The sequence below is a fragment of the Chrysoperla carnea genome, chromosome 1 (genome assembly GCF_905475395.1).
Source record: "Chrysoperla carnea chromosome 1, inChrCarn1.1, whole genome shotgun sequence".
Lineage (NCBI taxonomy): Eukaryota > Metazoa > Arthropoda > Insecta > Neuroptera > Chrysopidae > Chrysoperla > Chrysoperla carnea.
Genome location: NC_058337.1, coordinates 134,327,801 through 134,345,374, shown reverse-complemented (window position 1 = coordinate 134,345,374; position 17,574 = coordinate 134,327,801). Strand labels below are relative to the sequence as shown.

General features: G+C 31.4%; 1 protein-coding gene across 1 annotated transcript in view; it reads right to left on the bottom strand.

The window, feature by feature from the left end:
- Window positions 1-10,774: 10,774 nt before the first annotated feature.
- The window catches only part of LOC123305862 (lysosomal-trafficking regulator), a 78,350-nt gene continuing 71,550 nt past the window's right edge, over window positions 10,775-17,574 (bottom strand). Inside the window, exons 13-23 of the mRNA XM_044887696.1 lie at window positions 16,874-17,318; window positions 15,990-16,800; window positions 14,987-15,794; window positions 13,987-14,137; window positions 13,562-13,920; window positions 13,293-13,451; window positions 13,027-13,219; window positions 12,804-12,946; window positions 12,494-12,726; window positions 11,360-11,701; window positions 10,775-10,933 (exon numbers count right to left, since the gene is read on the bottom strand). Coding sequence (XP_044743631.1) covers window positions 10,807-10,933; window positions 11,360-11,701; window positions 12,494-12,726; window positions 12,804-12,946; window positions 13,027-13,219; window positions 13,293-13,451; window positions 13,562-13,920; window positions 13,987-14,137; window positions 14,987-15,794; window positions 15,990-16,800; window positions 16,874-17,318 — 3,771 coding nt within the window. The 3' untranslated portion in view covers window positions 10,775-10,806. The remainder of the gene's footprint in view (window positions 10,934-11,359; window positions 11,702-12,493; window positions 12,727-12,803; window positions 12,947-13,026; window positions 13,220-13,292; window positions 13,452-13,561; window positions 13,921-13,986; window positions 14,138-14,986; window positions 15,795-15,989; window positions 16,801-16,873; window positions 17,319-17,574) is intronic.

Genomic DNA, 17,574 nt, shown 5'->3' with positions numbered 1-17,574 from the left:
TTTTTGATAAGATACTGTTTTTTGATTAGAAATACATAAAAATATCGAAAAATTTCGGTTTTCTCATAAAATTATATCGAAATAAAGTCGTTTGCGGTGTTTAATTTAATTTGCTTCATTTATAAACCCCCAAACCATAAAAGGAGTGTCGTAAGTATGATTACTATGTGTGTCTGTCTGTGGCATCCTAGCTTCTAAACGGGTGAACCGATGTGGAGTTTTTTCAGAGTTCCGTACCTGTAGAAGGCTCTAAGCAAAAAGTTAAGTTAATGGAGAGTGTTATTAGATACGTTTTAAGTGGGAGTTTAGGGTTACGTACCCGAAAAATATCTTGAGATTTTTTTTTTAATTTTGTAAATTTCACTTGTATATGACCTCCTGTTACTACAATTTGTAGGTAACACGGCGACTTACATACCAAAATCATAACTATTACGAATACTATGTCTGTAAGATTTTCATATAATCTGCTAATATTTATTCCAGATTAAAGAAGAACTTTTTCTTTCTATAGAGCATAGAAGAACCACACCATTTGAAGTGCAGAAAAATTATCATGATATCATTATAACACTAGCATGTGAATAAATATGTTGTTTTTTTAAACCCATGATGGGGAACAACGCATCAGCACAAAAAAAACTAAAAGGGGACTTGATTATTGTAACAGGGACACAATAATTCTGATTATTATACACTTAAAAATCCCCCTACTGTTTTTATTTTGTTTTTTTTTTTTTTTTTGCACGCCATCACAGTGGTTTTAATGAATTACACATATATAGAAAATTTCTACTTATATAATGATGTATTGCAATTTTCAAGTGTTCACAATTTAAAATGTATCTCAATTATATATAAAAAGACTTCTCGTATGTGGTATTTTCCCATATGAAACCTGAGGTGATATTTTTTTTTTTAATGAATTACTAAGTTTATAGTAATTATTAAGTATGGAATAATTTTTATCATTGAATTAATTCGATTCAGACACGTAATTTAATCTGTGACTATCATATCGTTTTTGTTGAAAATAAAAAGTAAACTATTGCCCTTAAAAGGAGGTCCTTTCGCCGCTAAAGTTAATTAAAAAATTTTAGATTACAAGGAAAAATATTTTTTTTTAACAGTTTTTCCTTTTTTTATAATTAATCTTCTATTCACCCCGGCGTTTCCACATTTTAAACAGGTCTATAATTAGCTAGAAAAAGAGTCAATAAAAAACAGAAACTTGATAGTCAGAAGACTCTTCTTTTTAGCCGTGACTTCAAAGCACCTTTAATCCATTGTTCTGGCAAGAAATTAATTTTGCCTTCCTCTGTGCTTTGCCTGTATCTTAATGAATACAAAATTCTTTATTTATCGTATAGTGAAGTTTCGATCATACATTATCGTGTAAATTTTTGTAAAGAAATTTTCCAAAAATGTTAGTCTTTATTGACAGCCTTGCGAAAAAGTAAGACCCTACCAACTTTTCTTGAATTATACTACCAGTTATCGATTAGATGGTGTGAAAAAAAACTGAAAATTAGTTTTTCGAAATATTCAGGTTTCTTTTTTTGGACTAAAATATATAATTTAACATAAAATTTATTGAGAAATAAATAATAAACTGAAAAAAAAGTACCAGCATGAAAATTTTTTCTTATAGCAGTAAGAAAGTACTTTGATTTAAAACAATATTTTGTTGTTATATCTACTTTAATTCTTAAGTAGTCTCAAATACTTATATTATTGAATTAAAGAACTACCTTAAAAAGAATTAAGAAATAAGATAAAAGAAGATTCCTAGGTTAGAAACTTGTTTTCGAAACTTGTAACTACTTAAATACGGGTCTGTTTTTGAGTATGCTCAACAATTATTTCAATCGAAAAAAATTATTCAATAGTCTATTAACTAATTTCAAGGTAAATTTATTAGATCGAATTACAAATAAATCATAAAAACTGTCAGCGTTTATGATTAAAAAATGTGGGACGATTTTGAATGGATCATTAAACATAGACCTTCATCCAACAATGCACACAATGCACTCATCATGATAAATCTTTATCCTTCAAAAGCACAAAACGGAATCTTCGCTCTTTTAAGATGATCTCAGGTTTGTATTCTGAAAGGTGTTCAAAGTACTGAGGTTCCAGTCCAAAATTTCTTACTCTCAGTAACTCTCTTCTTACTCTCATTTCTTACGAGAAACAGTCCGAAGGAGTATCTGCATAATTTCCGCGAAGAACACTGGTAGCAGCTAGATTGTTTCCTGTGATCGGTTAATAGTCAAAGATGACACTATAAAGACGTCTAAATTATAAGGACCCGGTTATTATTGACAGCTCTAAGATTTCCATGCAACACAAGACAACACAATAATTAGAGCTCGTAGGTCAGAATACAATTGTTGGCACCTCGCTCAATCTACATCTTGCTTAGCGGCACTCGAATTTCAATATCATTAAAATTATGAGAGCTGAGAATTGAAAGACTTTGCTACTGAAGTATACTTCGGTCTTATCCGAATTCTATTCTCAGCTGCTAAGAGAAACAGTCCAAAGAAGTACATGTATAGAAGCACACTGATAGCAGTCACACTGTTTCCTGTGAAAAGTAAGTGGTCGAAGGTTACAGAGAGGTCTAGGTTCTAGGAACCCAAGCGTAGTATCTGATTATTATTGACAATTCTTAGATTTCCATGACACATTATATGAACACAACAATTAGGCCTCGTAGGTCAGAATATAATTTTTCTACAGCTTACTTAGTCGCACTAGAGTTACATTATCCCTAAATTATGAGAACTGAGAATTGAAAGACTTTGCTACTGAAATTTGACAAGTATAGATACATACTTCGGTCTTATCCATGTAGCGTCAATTAACTGCAGCGTGAATTACAATTGTCTGTCATACATCGAAGCTAGTACCGGCAATCCCTCAATTTAAGTAGACAAGTTTTCCAAGACTTCTCGTCCACACGGTTTCTTTGCCAAAAACGTTAATTTGAGTTCCTTTACTATATATTTCGGTAGAGATGATCCGCCCATACATCAAAAATACTTTTTTTTTACGAATAACGACAGCTGGCCTATTGATGTTGAAAGATCTACACACTACAATGCACCACGATAATTATCTTATCTGACCCTCAACGCATGAAACATCCCATGCCTTTTTTTATAAAAATAACACACATCTCAATGTGAATAACCCGAAAAAAAATCTATTTTCCAGACACCATTTTGAAAATAAACACTTTAACAATAATAACATCAAAATTGTTTTTTTTTTTCGATTATAAATTTTCATAAATTGTTGAAAATTATTTTCGATTCTGGCATAATGCCATTATAAACAAAATCATTTTGTATACAAAAATAATTTATATAAAATATCGATTATCGATAAATTTATCGAATTATTGGGATGAGTATGCATTTCTTAGAAATAGAAAAGGGGTTGATTACATCGGAAATTAGTCATCAAGTGAAAATATTTGCGATATACGAAATTTCTGAATGGAATCAAGAGAATAAAAAATAGATAGGAAAGCAGGATAAAAACAGGAGTTAGTTACAACTATATAGTATAATATATCCTTCATTATATTCGCACATTCGGGCGTTGTGATATACAAAGGATATATTATGACTTAAAAAAATTACAATTTTAATAAATTACATACCTAATGATTTTATTTAATAATTACACAAACATTAATTAAACACCAAATTACAAATATTTGACACTATCAATTATTTTAAATACACTTAAATTATTATAAATATTAAATACCCATATATGTTGTTGGGGAGAATAAAAATTATTTTATGAATGACACCACCCTATCAATACAGATTCTAAAATCGCACTGAATATAGCCTAGGTGGAGGTGGCCTAGCAAACTCCAATATACTTCCCATAATATGCCGGCTGACTGAAATGGAGAATTATTTGTTCGTGTTTGATCGTGTTGTTACGTACCGCATCGGTCAATATCTTTGTGTTCACATGGTATATATAGATATTTTATATACAAAGTTAAATGCACCCTTGATATAAGGGTGGATTTTTTACCTCTATGTATTAACTACTGTATACGGAGTATGTAATATTTTACGTCTATGTAGATATTAGAGGAGTCGATGATCTAAAGAACAAAGTAAATCCTCTATGCATTATCACAATTACAAATTGAATTTCTGATTATTATTTCCTTTATTATGGTTTTCACAAATTTAGTTAAGGTAAATGTACCATATTACGGGATGTTTAGGCATAATCCACTTTGAAGCTGATTATTGAAATAAATATAAATATTTCCACTATAAAAATTGATTTGTTGTATAAAATGATTTATTGAGAATTAGTTTTGATCATTTTTTCATCCCAAAGTCTTTAATTTATAGTATTAAACGTTAATTTTCTGGACTTCAAGTTTGTCTCTAATTCCGTGATAAAATTTGGCTTTGAACCTTATTCCGGGAATGAAAGTACATAATTCCGGGATACACACTTAACATAGGTAAATTAAAAAATTGTTTTGGTTAATGTAAATAATATTATTGAGTATTATCATATAAAATTTGATTGAAAAATAAAAATTTTTAATTTTTAATTAATTTAAAAAAAAAATCATAACATATTGCGAAATAGTAATGACAATAAATCACTGGTATTATAAATATTATCGTTATTAAATTAATGAAGTTAATAGAATTGTTATTTTTTTAAATTCTTTTAATAATAGTAAAAGTTATTTTGGCATTAATAATCATCAATAATTAATTTAAATAACAAAATAAAATCAAGTTTCAATTTTCTCCTTTATAATGTGATACTCTCGGAATTGTATACATAAGTAAAAACTCTGCACATTATTCCGGGAGTTGAAAACACTTATATACTTATCATAAAAAGTAAGTATTTAAGCATAAATTATGCCAAATTTAAAAAAAAAAAACATATCCCGTAATTACCTCACAAAAATCTACGGTATCTACTGCTTCAATCAGTAAAAAATATTTTAATAATTATAACACCAATTTTAAATGAGAGTTAAAAATAATTACTTCTTATTTTCCCTAATTACGGTAGACTCCCGTAATATGGTTCACTATCACTGATTTAAGAACATAATTCCGGGATTCATAATTTAAAGAAAATAATTAATTAAAATAATTTGAAAGTACTTTAAAACGATTTATTTATTCATTCTAATCAATATTTTTACATATTCAAAAATGATAAACTTACCAGTAAACTAAACAAAGCTTAACAATCTGACACTGTCATCTTACGTTCAAAGACAACATATTGGTTATAAGACCAGATGTTAACCGATTGATCACTTTTTCGATTGATATGAGTATTTAAGAGTGATTTGATTTGTTCAAAAGTCGATTTTTTTTGTTCATATTTTAGTGCTATAGGCTCTGTTATTTTTTAAAATCAAAAATTTATTTAGTGTTTCTTATTTTTTGATTAAAAGAAAAAACTCCCGGAATAACGTACTAACCCGTAATATTGTACATTTACCTTAGATCAAATTATGTAAATGGTGGAAGCGCCGATTACTTTCAATTATTATTGCAAATAGATATGTTTAATTCATTTATCTGCGCTTCCACCAAAATGAAGACTAGTGCATTATTTAAAAGACTGGCGACATTTCCATCGTTTTTTATTTTATTTATCGAAAAATAAATCAGATATTTAGTTCGCGTCTATTCAGTGGTAAAATTCGAACAATTTGATGATTATTTTTTCAAAATAAAAGCATTTTGTGCAGGATTTTAGGTGTTATCTCAAAAATTACTCACCCAATCGTTATATAATTTATTTTTTTTTTTTTCGGGTCCGGATTTATGTATTTTTCGGGTCATAATTACCCTAATTATTAAATTTCATCGAATTCCGAAACAAAAAATTTCTTGATTTTCACACTTTTTTAAAATTGCTCTTAAGAAAATACCAGAAATTCGAGAAAATGTTTTTTACTCCAATTTGAGTAAAAAAAAACATTTTTTAGAGAAATTTCAAGCCACAAAATACAAGTCGGGTCCCTTTGAAAATTGGACTGGTTTTTTTGTGAGATATCGAATAAATCGCATACGGAGAAACTTCATCAGTCGATATATCTCAGAAGTTTGTCTTTCAATCGCAAAATTTATCAGATTTTTGTGTCAATGGATTTCTTGGGGTTAGTAAGACACAAAAAAACATAAAAACCAAGCTTAATTGAAGATGTGATGAGTATATTTCGAGGTATCTCCTTAATTGCTCCGAAGCAAAAGCTTTTCATACAGAATTTTAGTCGGTATCTCAAAAACTATGTACCCATCCGGTAAATTAACTTTTTGGGTCAAAATTACTCTAATTACCAAAATTCATCCAATTCCGAAACAAAAAATTTTAAAAAATTTTTCTGATTTTTTCAAAGGTACACTTTAAGAAAAAATCAGAAAATCGAGAATAATTTTTTGTCTCCGTTTTGGGCAAAAATCATTATATAAAGTTGTTTTGACCCATAAATTTCAAAAATCCCTATGACAATAGGACGAGGTGCTTCTGAGATTTCGCGAAAAATCGTATACGGCGAGTAAAAATTCGGAGCAATTTCAGTCAATTACCAGAAATTTCTAGTTTTGTTGCAAGATGCACCAGATTTTCGTGTTTTTTTTTCACCTAAATGAAACGTCCAGGGAATGATCACTGGAAATGAAACTAACCAATAAATGAAAACATGAAAATTATAATGCTCATGAAAAGTGCATCTTCCTTCCCAAAAAATTCCTAGATTCACGATTTATTTCACTTGGCATAGCTCCTGGTTCTTAAAGATTCTGTAAACGGGTTATAACAGTTAATCGCTTTAATTATCTTTTGCTCAAAATGTTCTAGATTCTTAATACCACGATTCGAGTTACGGATTTTCCACTTACCAGATGAGTGTATTAAAAACCTCTAAGCTAAACGCATTGTAGTATTTTATCACGCCTCTCTCATACTGAAATGTGTTTTTATCACGTGTATATGGAGGTCTTGTGGCGCTCGTAGCAAATTTTTTTGTTTTATTACATTCAACCCCCTCGCATATTGAATACAATTATTATTGATCAATTTTTTATACTTGTTTATTTTTTCTAGTAAATTAAAAACTATATTTTAAATGGGTACTACATATCCACAAATTATTCTATGTACGATTTTTAGTGCATAGAAATTTGAGATTTTCTTTTCGAAGTGTGTGTGTATATGTGTGTGGTTACCTTCCTTTTGGCTAGGTAATCAATATTTCATTATAAAGCACATTACACGCATTGCGTGGGAGAATTTGATCATAACGGAAATTTAATACATTCGATAAAAAAAGTTGAGATATTATCTCTGATATATGTATGTCTCCATTCCTATTTTATTTATCTGTTTTGAATATCTCGAAAATAAATTCAATTTATTAGATAAATAAATTGATGAAATAGAAAATAGGAAAAATTGAATTCCTAAAATAAACTGTAAGATGATAACAAGTTGGGATTCCCCATTTTTTCGCTTTTACCTCGAAGAGTCGAAGGTGTCGACTGAATAGTATATAAGTTTATTATTCGTCATCTGAATTTTATTCTACTTCAAATAGTATGCCTTTTCAAAAAAAATGTTGAGGTATCTGAATCTCATTATGATTACTGCCTGATAAGATAAAAATTCCAAATAGACATTTCTTGGCAGATTATTTATCTTCGATTCGATACCTTAAGGACTAGGTACTGAATTCATATAAAATTGAATCAAGCTTATGCAACTGTCTATACATAAAAGTAGTAACAACTGTAAGGCGCCTAATTCTTAAGCTTAAATATTTTATTAACATGCATGTCTCACAAGTTGCATACTTGTTGAAAACTAAATATTTTTTATATAAAAGTGGATTTCGTTTTCGAGCTCTTAAATGAGTTTTGCGTAGCATTGCTATTCGTCTCACCCAGTCAAGTATCAAAATATTTCTTATAGGATGCCTTTTTTGTTCATGTTGTCTAGTTTCTTCCTCAATGCATACGAATTTTAGTGTCCTGGGCAAATGTATGTCACAAATTATATTAGGCAAACTGATTTAATATATTTATCAGCAAACCAAGCAAATATTTAATACTTGTAATGCTAACTTTACTCACTGTATTCATTTAAATCAGGTTTAAGCAACTGTGTATACATTGAAGTAGTGTGTCCAAATTACCACGATTTTTAACATAAATATTTTTATTACTTTCACGTAGAAATCAAAGTCCAATTTATATCTCTGGGCTTGCAAATTTTTTTGAAACAAAACGACTGTGTTTGCGCTCATGGTGGGACACGATATTTTTAAGCTACCAAATTCTTAAATAATGTTTGAACATCTTGAACAAAATCGCGGACTTTCGTGGAATTGGGATTTTCGTTAAAAATTAAGGCTTAAAAAAACCTGCAATAGCACTAAGATTTTGTTAAGGAAGTTAAATAATAATTTAAGAATTTGATACACACCAAAAATTTCATTTTTTAAATTGTTTTTCAGTTTTGAATACGACTGTTTTTAGACTTTTTGATAATTAAAAAAGTTATTTACCTTTGTTTGACATGGACAACAATTTTATTGTTCGCTTAATTCCGGAGAATTCATACCTTTGTCCGGAGATAGACAACACATCTCGAAAACAAGGGGACTCCGGCCCAAAACTGCAGAGATGGCAACTCTACTTCCACGAATTACTCGATGTAAAAGAAACTTGATTTCAAGTTAACTGAATCAGGTTTATGCAATTGTGTATACATAGAAGAATAAACAACTGAAGTTCTCCCAAATTACCATGGTCTTCAACAGAAATAAGAGGCCAATTTATATCTTTGAACTTTCGAACAGTTAGGCCTCGTGTTTTTTCGTTCCCGTTCATGTTTTTGAAATTTCGTTACCTTTCCTATCATGAATTATTCGGTCGTTTTAGTTCATATCTCCAGAAATCCCAGAAGTAGTTACATTTCTGAAGAAGTAGAATATAGAAAAAGGGATATTTTCAAGAATAAATAAGAAGGATAAACAACAAAAATACCAAACGAAAATTAATAGGAATTTTTCATGTATATATATTTGAGATTCATAAAGATTTAAGTGCTTAATTAAAGCAAATTAATATAACAAATATACAAAAAATCAACTAATAATTAATAATAATTAATAAAATTGTTATTACAAATTAGTAATAAATGAATATCGAATTTAAAAAAATATTTATATATAAAAAAAAAATTACTTAAAAAAACGTGATGAAATGATAATATGAGTACTTACATAATTAAATTACCCTGTACCTAAATAACAATAAAAATATTATTATAAACATTACTAAAAATTAAACAATTTCAGAAAAAAAATACTGATCTCAACTTTAAAAATATATCAAAAAATATTTTCCAAAAGTGAACAAATTGATCAATCATAAGAATTGTTGAAACATTACCAAAATTTTTAAAAAGGAGGGGAGGGATATGTCATGGTAAGGTGAAGAAACAATTACAGATCTTATAACGTCAAATCTGAGTTTCGAAAATCAAAAGAACTATATTTTGACTTGTTCAAATATTTAAATATTCGATACCTAAATCATTTTTAATAAGAGACGCAGTTTTGAGAGAAAATTCCTCAAGAGGGCGAGAGAGAAATAGTATATCACACATCTAAGGAGCAAAAATAAAGAATGTCTCCAATCTCATGTTCATTGTCGCCTGAGACGAAGTCGAAGTTGAGAAACATTAGATCTGAGACATTTTTTATTTGCTTCCGTGGTGTGAATACTATTTTTCTGTTCAAGACTCCTAACAACAGTAAATTTAATACAAAAATTTGTTCAAAAAGGCTCATTTATTGTAAAAATCGAAGCTGGAAAATATGTTCCACTTTTGGAAAAATATTAAAATATACACAACTTTTTTTTTTATAATAATTTGCAAAAAAAATAGAAACATTTTAGTAAATAAACTTCGATGTAACATGAAGTATATATAAATAAATATTATTTCCTAAAAAAATTATTTTTTGGGAAATTTCTTTTTAAAAACATATAAAATATGAATCCGAATAATATTTATAAATTTTTTGGCAACGTTTTAGTTATATCGGGTGTACTTTTAACAAAACTTTGTGAAAATTTAAGTTCGCTTTCAATTCGCAAATATTTTTCTGGAGAATCATATTATAGAAAATTTTAAACGTAAATTGAAGACGTTATCCATTTCATATCGATAACGTTTTTACGTCACTAGTCTAGAAACAATCGTGAGAATTGTACAATACACAAAATTGTGTTAAATTACAGCCGAGAACTTTCTGTGAGAGTTTTTCTCATCACTTCAATAAAGTCGGTAAAAAAAGCCGTAATTCGAATGTCTTCGTTATACTTCGGCTATCTCTGTAGATCCACTGTGTCGTCAATGACAGATAACAGATTTTAGCTTTAGGAATATTTTAAATTTTCCTAGTTTCTTTTTTGTTTTTTAATAAAAGCTTCTGATGATGAAAATTATAATAACTTAAATTTCCAACGAATATTTAAAAAGTACACCCTGTATATTATTATAGTTTCCAAAACAAACAAAAAAATATTAACAAATCTTATGAATTAATAAATAATTAAAAATCTATTTAAATATGGCACATATTTTGTTGTCTTTCATAAATTTTCAACAAATATAACAAATCAGACTTGATATTTTAATTTTCATTAAAAACATTTACATAAATTTTTTCTTCTTTTTTTTTAAATAATTATATAATTTTTTTTATGGTGATGTAACATTTATAAATTTTGGTGTACGGCCCGGAGTGGCATTTGCATTCTCCCAAATAATAACAGTTCCATCGCTCGCTGATACAAATAGATGTTGTGAATCATACGAATATACAATACTGTAAAGAAATATCGAAAGTTTAATAAATCTATATCGAAAATGTGTTTGTATTTGTTTTTATTTATTTCAGAAGATGTTAGGGTTGCCACCATTCCAGATTTGTTCGGGAGACTCCCGAAATCGTGTGCTTTCTCCCGACTCCCGATATCAACATAAATTCTCCAGAATTATTTCATATTCAGGAAAATTTGATAATTCTGAGCGGCTTTTAATTTAAATTACTTGAAGCATATTTATTTAAATATTTAATTATGGAAAAACTGAGTACACAAAACATCAAAAATATCGAGCAGTATTATAAATCTTCTTCATGGTGGTTTATCTCCCGACTCTCCGAAACTTTGAGGTGGCAACGCTGGAAGATATCGATTTCTATGCCCACACTGTAAAATTTAACAATCAAAAAAGTTAATTAATTACGTACCTTATAATAGGAATGGATAATGACGGACAAATAATATCTCGTACAGGTGCTAGATCCCAACTACTCCATAATCGAACAACACCATTTGCAAAACCAGTTGCAAGTACATTCACACTAACGCCTTCTGGTGCCCTTGAATAGCACATAGCTGTTACACGTTCCGGTACCGTAATTTCTTTAACCGGTGCACAATTAATTGTATACACTGATAAAATCGAGCCAGAATTCGGTGATAAATTCTCGTTATACGATATAGCAATATCGCCTAACGTATCACTAATTGTAACCAAATTAACGGCTGTTTCTTTATTTTTGATCTCAATTGATCGTACATATGATAAACTGGAAAAAAATAAATAAAATATTTTAAAATTTAAGTTCCTTACAGTCCTGAAAAAGAGAAGTACCACAAATGGATCCTTTGCACTTAGATCAAGGAGTCCTCTGTGCCTTCCTTGGGAACAACATGTCCCTCGAAGCCGAGACGTCTTCGATTTTTAACAGATGAAGCTAAAGGATTCTATCGAGGTCAAACGTCAAGCAGAAAGCTCACTGCTTCTTCACCATCTCAGGATTGATGTATCCAAGGTTTCGGACCCAAACATTCTAAACCTGACGTCCTGCAGGTTTCTGTACTTCTGTCCTTCATACAGGCACTACAAGTGAGATCATCAGAGATTCTCATGTTATGAAGGCCGTAGTTCAATCGAGTGTCCTGTTAAGAGTCCTCCCACCCTTTTCAACTGTGCTCTAGTGAGATTCAGGCAATCAAAATCGAATGGCTTCAAGATAAGCTTGTCGTAGCCATTCCTTGATTCGTTAAATTACGGAGCATCTTAGGGGGTGTAAGGGACGTTTTAGACCAACCCTCTCCTACCAAAGAGTCCATTGCTTCACTCTCTTTAACGCCAGATTGGCCCCATATCCAGATCAGTCTGACTGTGTTATTCTCGAAGCATTCATAGACTATCCTCGATTGGAATCTTGTAGTCTCTGGTGTCTAAAATAATCCATTCGAATGTTTCCAAGTTTTTTTAAAAATATTTCTTAGATTTCCTTAATAATCCCCTATTAATCATATTCCTTTCCCTATTAATCATATTTTGCAATAAATCCAAAAAAAATAATACTTACGTATTTAAATCCCAAATAATAGCAGTACCATCTTGGCTGCCACTAACCGCAATACTAAATGCCCAGCATAAAGCCAAAGTCGTAATTGGTCCTGTATGACCTAAAAGTATTGCTGGATCTGGTTTTAATGTGGCACGATCCGGCAACAATGTGTATGTATACACATGAATCGATCCCGAATTATGTCCAAGCCATAAATGTGGTATCTCTGGCACACTGGCACATATGGTCATCTGAATCAAATAAAAAAAATAATAATTTTCATGAAAATTGTGTTAATGGTGAAAGGGAAAATAAATTAAATATTTACCGGATCCAAAGCTGGTGATTGAACCAATGGCCATGGTGCATGTTGTTCTTTCTTCAATTTCACTCGAACTATTTTATCAGTGTGGCCCCAAGTGATAAGTGCAGATCCCGAAACTGGGACTGTTCCAACCACATTAGTAATTTCTATAAGAAAAGTTTGTGTTAAAAAAACAGGTCGGAATGTATTAGTAATCAACTATAAATGAAAAGATGTGTAGACAAACCTTTCTCTCGAGTATATCCAAGTAAAATTGATGATTGTGGAGCTAAACCATACACATCATTCGACGAAATTGGTACTAAAGTAGCGACCGGGCTACGATATTGACGTTTCCATATGGCAACTGGTGCTGGTTGTTCTGGTGATCCAACATACGATCCCCAACGCAAGCCTTTGACACCTTCTAAAACTGGTTGCTAAAATAGAAAATTCCGCCAATGTTTTATTTAGAAAAAATGGAGAATATAAATTATGAAAGAAAATACTTACCACAGACGATGGGAAAATATTCGTTAACGGTTGTACAATCATTGGATGTGGAGCACGGAATAATTGTCTTGGAGTTTGTCCATAAGTACGAACCATTGTTTCCCAAGCATTTCGTTCAATTGGATCCTTGATATTCTCCACGTTAAAGCCGTAATAAGTCTACGAAAATACATTTTCATTAATAATTATTTTATGATAAATTTTTGCTTAAAAAATTTTTTCATTAATTAAAACCAAAATAATGCTTGGACAAAATTTTGCATACTTACAGCTGGATGGAAAACATTAATAGCCTCAATCGCAGCTTTTCCAGTTTGTTTATATCCAAATACCAAATCAATCCAATGTGGAGTGTTCTCACGCACATAATCGGATTCCAAAGCTTGTCTATGTACAAGAGTAAATATTCGGGCATCACCTTTACTCCATGGTGGCAGTTGAACATTATCAACTCGTTCTCCGTTCTGTCGTATACCCAAATTGAATCCTTCATTATTTTGTAAAAATTCGGATAAATAAAAGAATTCTGGTATTAATTCCTTAACGTCAGTCGTTGAATCACAACTTGTTAATCGCCATGTTGTATGTAGCGCATGGAATGTTCGATCAGGAATGTCGAAATTATTATCTAAAAATTTATCACCACATTTATATATTTTCTCGAAAAAAAAAAAAAGAGAAATTATGAACTTACCTTGATATGAGAGGAACATTTTTGTAAATGGAGGTAAGCGTACGAGGAAATGTAAAACAGTTCCTGAATTGGAATAATGGGATCCATAATGATATGGTTCTTTGTTTAATGCAATTGAATTCATTCCATCAACGATTGCTTGTTTCAAATACTAGAAAAAAGGTTAAAATATAAAATTAGAATCAATCGATCAAGTAAGTTGTGAAGTCTCAAATTATTTGGTTTTTCAATCCTGGATAAAACGCCCACTTAGGCTAGAGTGTCTGTCCTGGGGTAGGCCATACGAAAAAGCGATGACATCCCCGCCCACTACTTTATAAACCATTTCGAGCTGTTTAAGAACAGCAGAAGTGCTTTTACATTAATGAACTTAGATTGAAGTGGCCGTCAAAGCAAAACTGATTCAAATAAGTCCATCTCCCCATGACAAGAGCTGGACAGTGACAGAGAAGATAAGACAACATTTCTCCCTCCTTTCCACTGTGACCTAGCCAGTGTTCAGTAATGGCTGCAACAATTTTGCTTATATCTGTCTTGTAGTACCATGCTCCATCTAAGATTGGCCTTTTTTAAGATATCCTCGTTCAAGAGCAGCCTGCAATTCCCAAATGTAAAAAAAAAATCCCACAACCTACGTTCCTCTTTAACTTAGATCCGTCGGTATAGAATACCACGTACTTTGGCTTAACCAAGTTCTCATCCCAATACCTGGTGAGTATCTTTACTGAAAATTTGTTCTCGAAGTTAGGAGAGGATAGAACGTAGTCGACCAATCTTGAAATTGAGTACCTTCGTAAGATCCGTGCATGACCGTAATGTGTCTCAGTCCAGGATGAGACCAGATTTAGCATGATAGGCGCACCTGATGCGCATTTCTCTCGAAAGTCAAGTGCTTTAGATAATTTTTTCCGTAGGCTTTATGAGATTAAAATCAATCAAGTTGTGAAGTTTCAAATTTTCTGGATCAAACCTGGATAAAATGCCAACTTATTATACTTACATTATAATTATTGATATAATGTTGTTCATTTTTCTTATCTTGCACGGCCATCGGTTTCTTAAAATTACGATAAATTCGATGATCACACAAATCAATTTCCTCACTAATATAATCAGCCAAAACAAATGGAAATACTGGATATTGCATTAAATCATTATAGGAACGTCCAGCCATTTTATTTAATTGCGTTATATACTCCCAATTTGTTAATAATCCTTGACGCCATAACTGAATCGAATCATTTAAAACATCCCCTTGTACCCGATTTGGTAAATGACAAAGTGATAACTGTTGAACAAAATCATCACGATCTTTCGAAGTTGGAAAAGCTACCAAATATGTTTTACCATTCGTTAAAAAGATTTCCAATGCTCGTTCTTGTAGCTGGAAGCGACGATTATGTATTTCTCGAATATTCTCGAATTGCCATTTCATGCATGACAGATCGAGACCCGTCGGTGTGATTTCAAAAAGATTCGATGATTGTTCAACGGTATCGTCGGGCACAAAATGTAAGGAACATTCTCCGATTAATAATTCACCGGGTAATTCTATCGCGGGTGTAATTACTTGAGCCGTGCACATATGTCGTACTTTTTCGCTTGTATGTAAGCGTTCGATTAATAACGACGAAGCCGAAGATTGTTGTTCTAATTTCATTAAATACGAGAGTGGTTGACTTCGGGTTACGGATGCTAATTTATTACGATGTTCAGGTAACAAAAATCGTTCGCTAATATTTAAATGACATCTTTGCAATCGTGTTCGTACTCTGTGAGGACCTTCCGTTGGATCTAACTGCCATGATCTAGAAATAAAAATTAAAATTAAGAAACAATGGCCAACTTCAAATTAAGAGTGTTGAAATCGAAACAAAACTGCCCCACAAAAACAGTGGGCTCTTAAAAAATTTTTAATTTTCTCAAAACAGATATATCTCTGCGAAAACTGATTGGATCTGAGGCAGTATTCATAAAAATGAGAAATGCTAGTTTATACTTACTTTGGATATGATTCTGGGAAATACCAAACAGCTCGTTCATGCGTTAACTGTTGAATTAATTGTTGCCAACGTATATGCGCATGCAGTCGCTCCGTATACGCTAACTTCATATACTCCATAAATGATTTACGTTCACGATTTTGTGATTCAACAACGGTACGTGTAATCGCCATAGCATTTTCTGTTAAACTACGTGTTAACGATTCCCATTTATATATACTTCGATAAATACCACGATTATTTTGCTTAATCCAATCTCTACGTTCTTGATTTGTTTCGTCGCTTAATATTCGCACCTCTTCTTGCCACTGATCGTGTTGATGGCCAATACTATGCGGTGATAGAATACCCCAACATTGTAGATCTTCCTTTAAGTCTTCACAGATACGTATTTCAGCACTGGATAAACCTCCGCTCACAATTGCCAACGGGCTTCCATCACTACTATCCGATTCGGTAGTTAAACCTCCCGTGTTGTACATTAAATCCCACAAATAAATCGTAAATTTCTGTTCGATTTGCGGGTGCGTTTGTAATAAAGTGTTAATTAATTCGCGACAGTTGCATTCTTCGCGTAGAGAATGAATTACAAACATGCGTAGTTTGATTGGTTGACCTGGTGCCATTAACCATACAACTAATTCGGCGGTTGGTTTTCGTAGAGCACCTCTTGAATTCCATACTGCTAAACGCCATGGAATTGTATCGTTTGTGGTTGTGTTCGATAAACCTTGTAACAATGTTAGTAAAACTCGTCGTACTAATTTTGTTTCGGTAATACTTGCTTGAGAGTAAACGTCACCAATAGGTTCTGAAAAAGAAAATTCGTTATTTAGACAGAAAGAAAGAAAATTGACTTATTTATTAGCCTAAATGAAACTCACCTGTATTCACAATAAATTCCACGCACTTAATTAACAGTGTTTTTAATCGCTCACAAAGTTCTGTCTTCGGTATTTCACGTTGCTGTGATGTACCCAACAACAAACTAATCGAATTAGATAAATTGGATACATTTCCTTGTAGACCAGACGACGATGGAATATGTGGTATACGATGTGCTCGACCTGGTGTATGCTTCGGTGATGTTGACATGTCACTTTGATCGTAGCTTGTTGATAATACTGATGCTAAGTACGAAGCTGTTGTACGTAATTTAAAGCCAGCTTTATGATATGATGATAAACGTTCTTGTAACGCATCTAACTGTCCATCAAATAATGCACATTGTTGAGCACGTAACGTAAATTCAGGAGATTGCGCTAAAGCATCCGATTTACGTTCACGCAATGTTAAATAGTGTAATTGGAGATGCATGTCCAAAACAATCTGAAATTAACAAGACAATATTTATCAATATGGAAGTTTGGACTGAACATTCAAAAATTTGAAACTAAAAAATTAAGGATGTTTGCAAAGACACTACAAATCGAAGCTTTAGCAATAAAAAAACGTTAAGTACTACTTAGACTCGCTTGGAGAGTGATAGAAGGTTTTATTAATCAAAAATTCTACTCCTTATACGAATATTTGTAACATTTCTTGAATGCGGAGAACACCAAAAATTTCACGAATATTTTCCGTT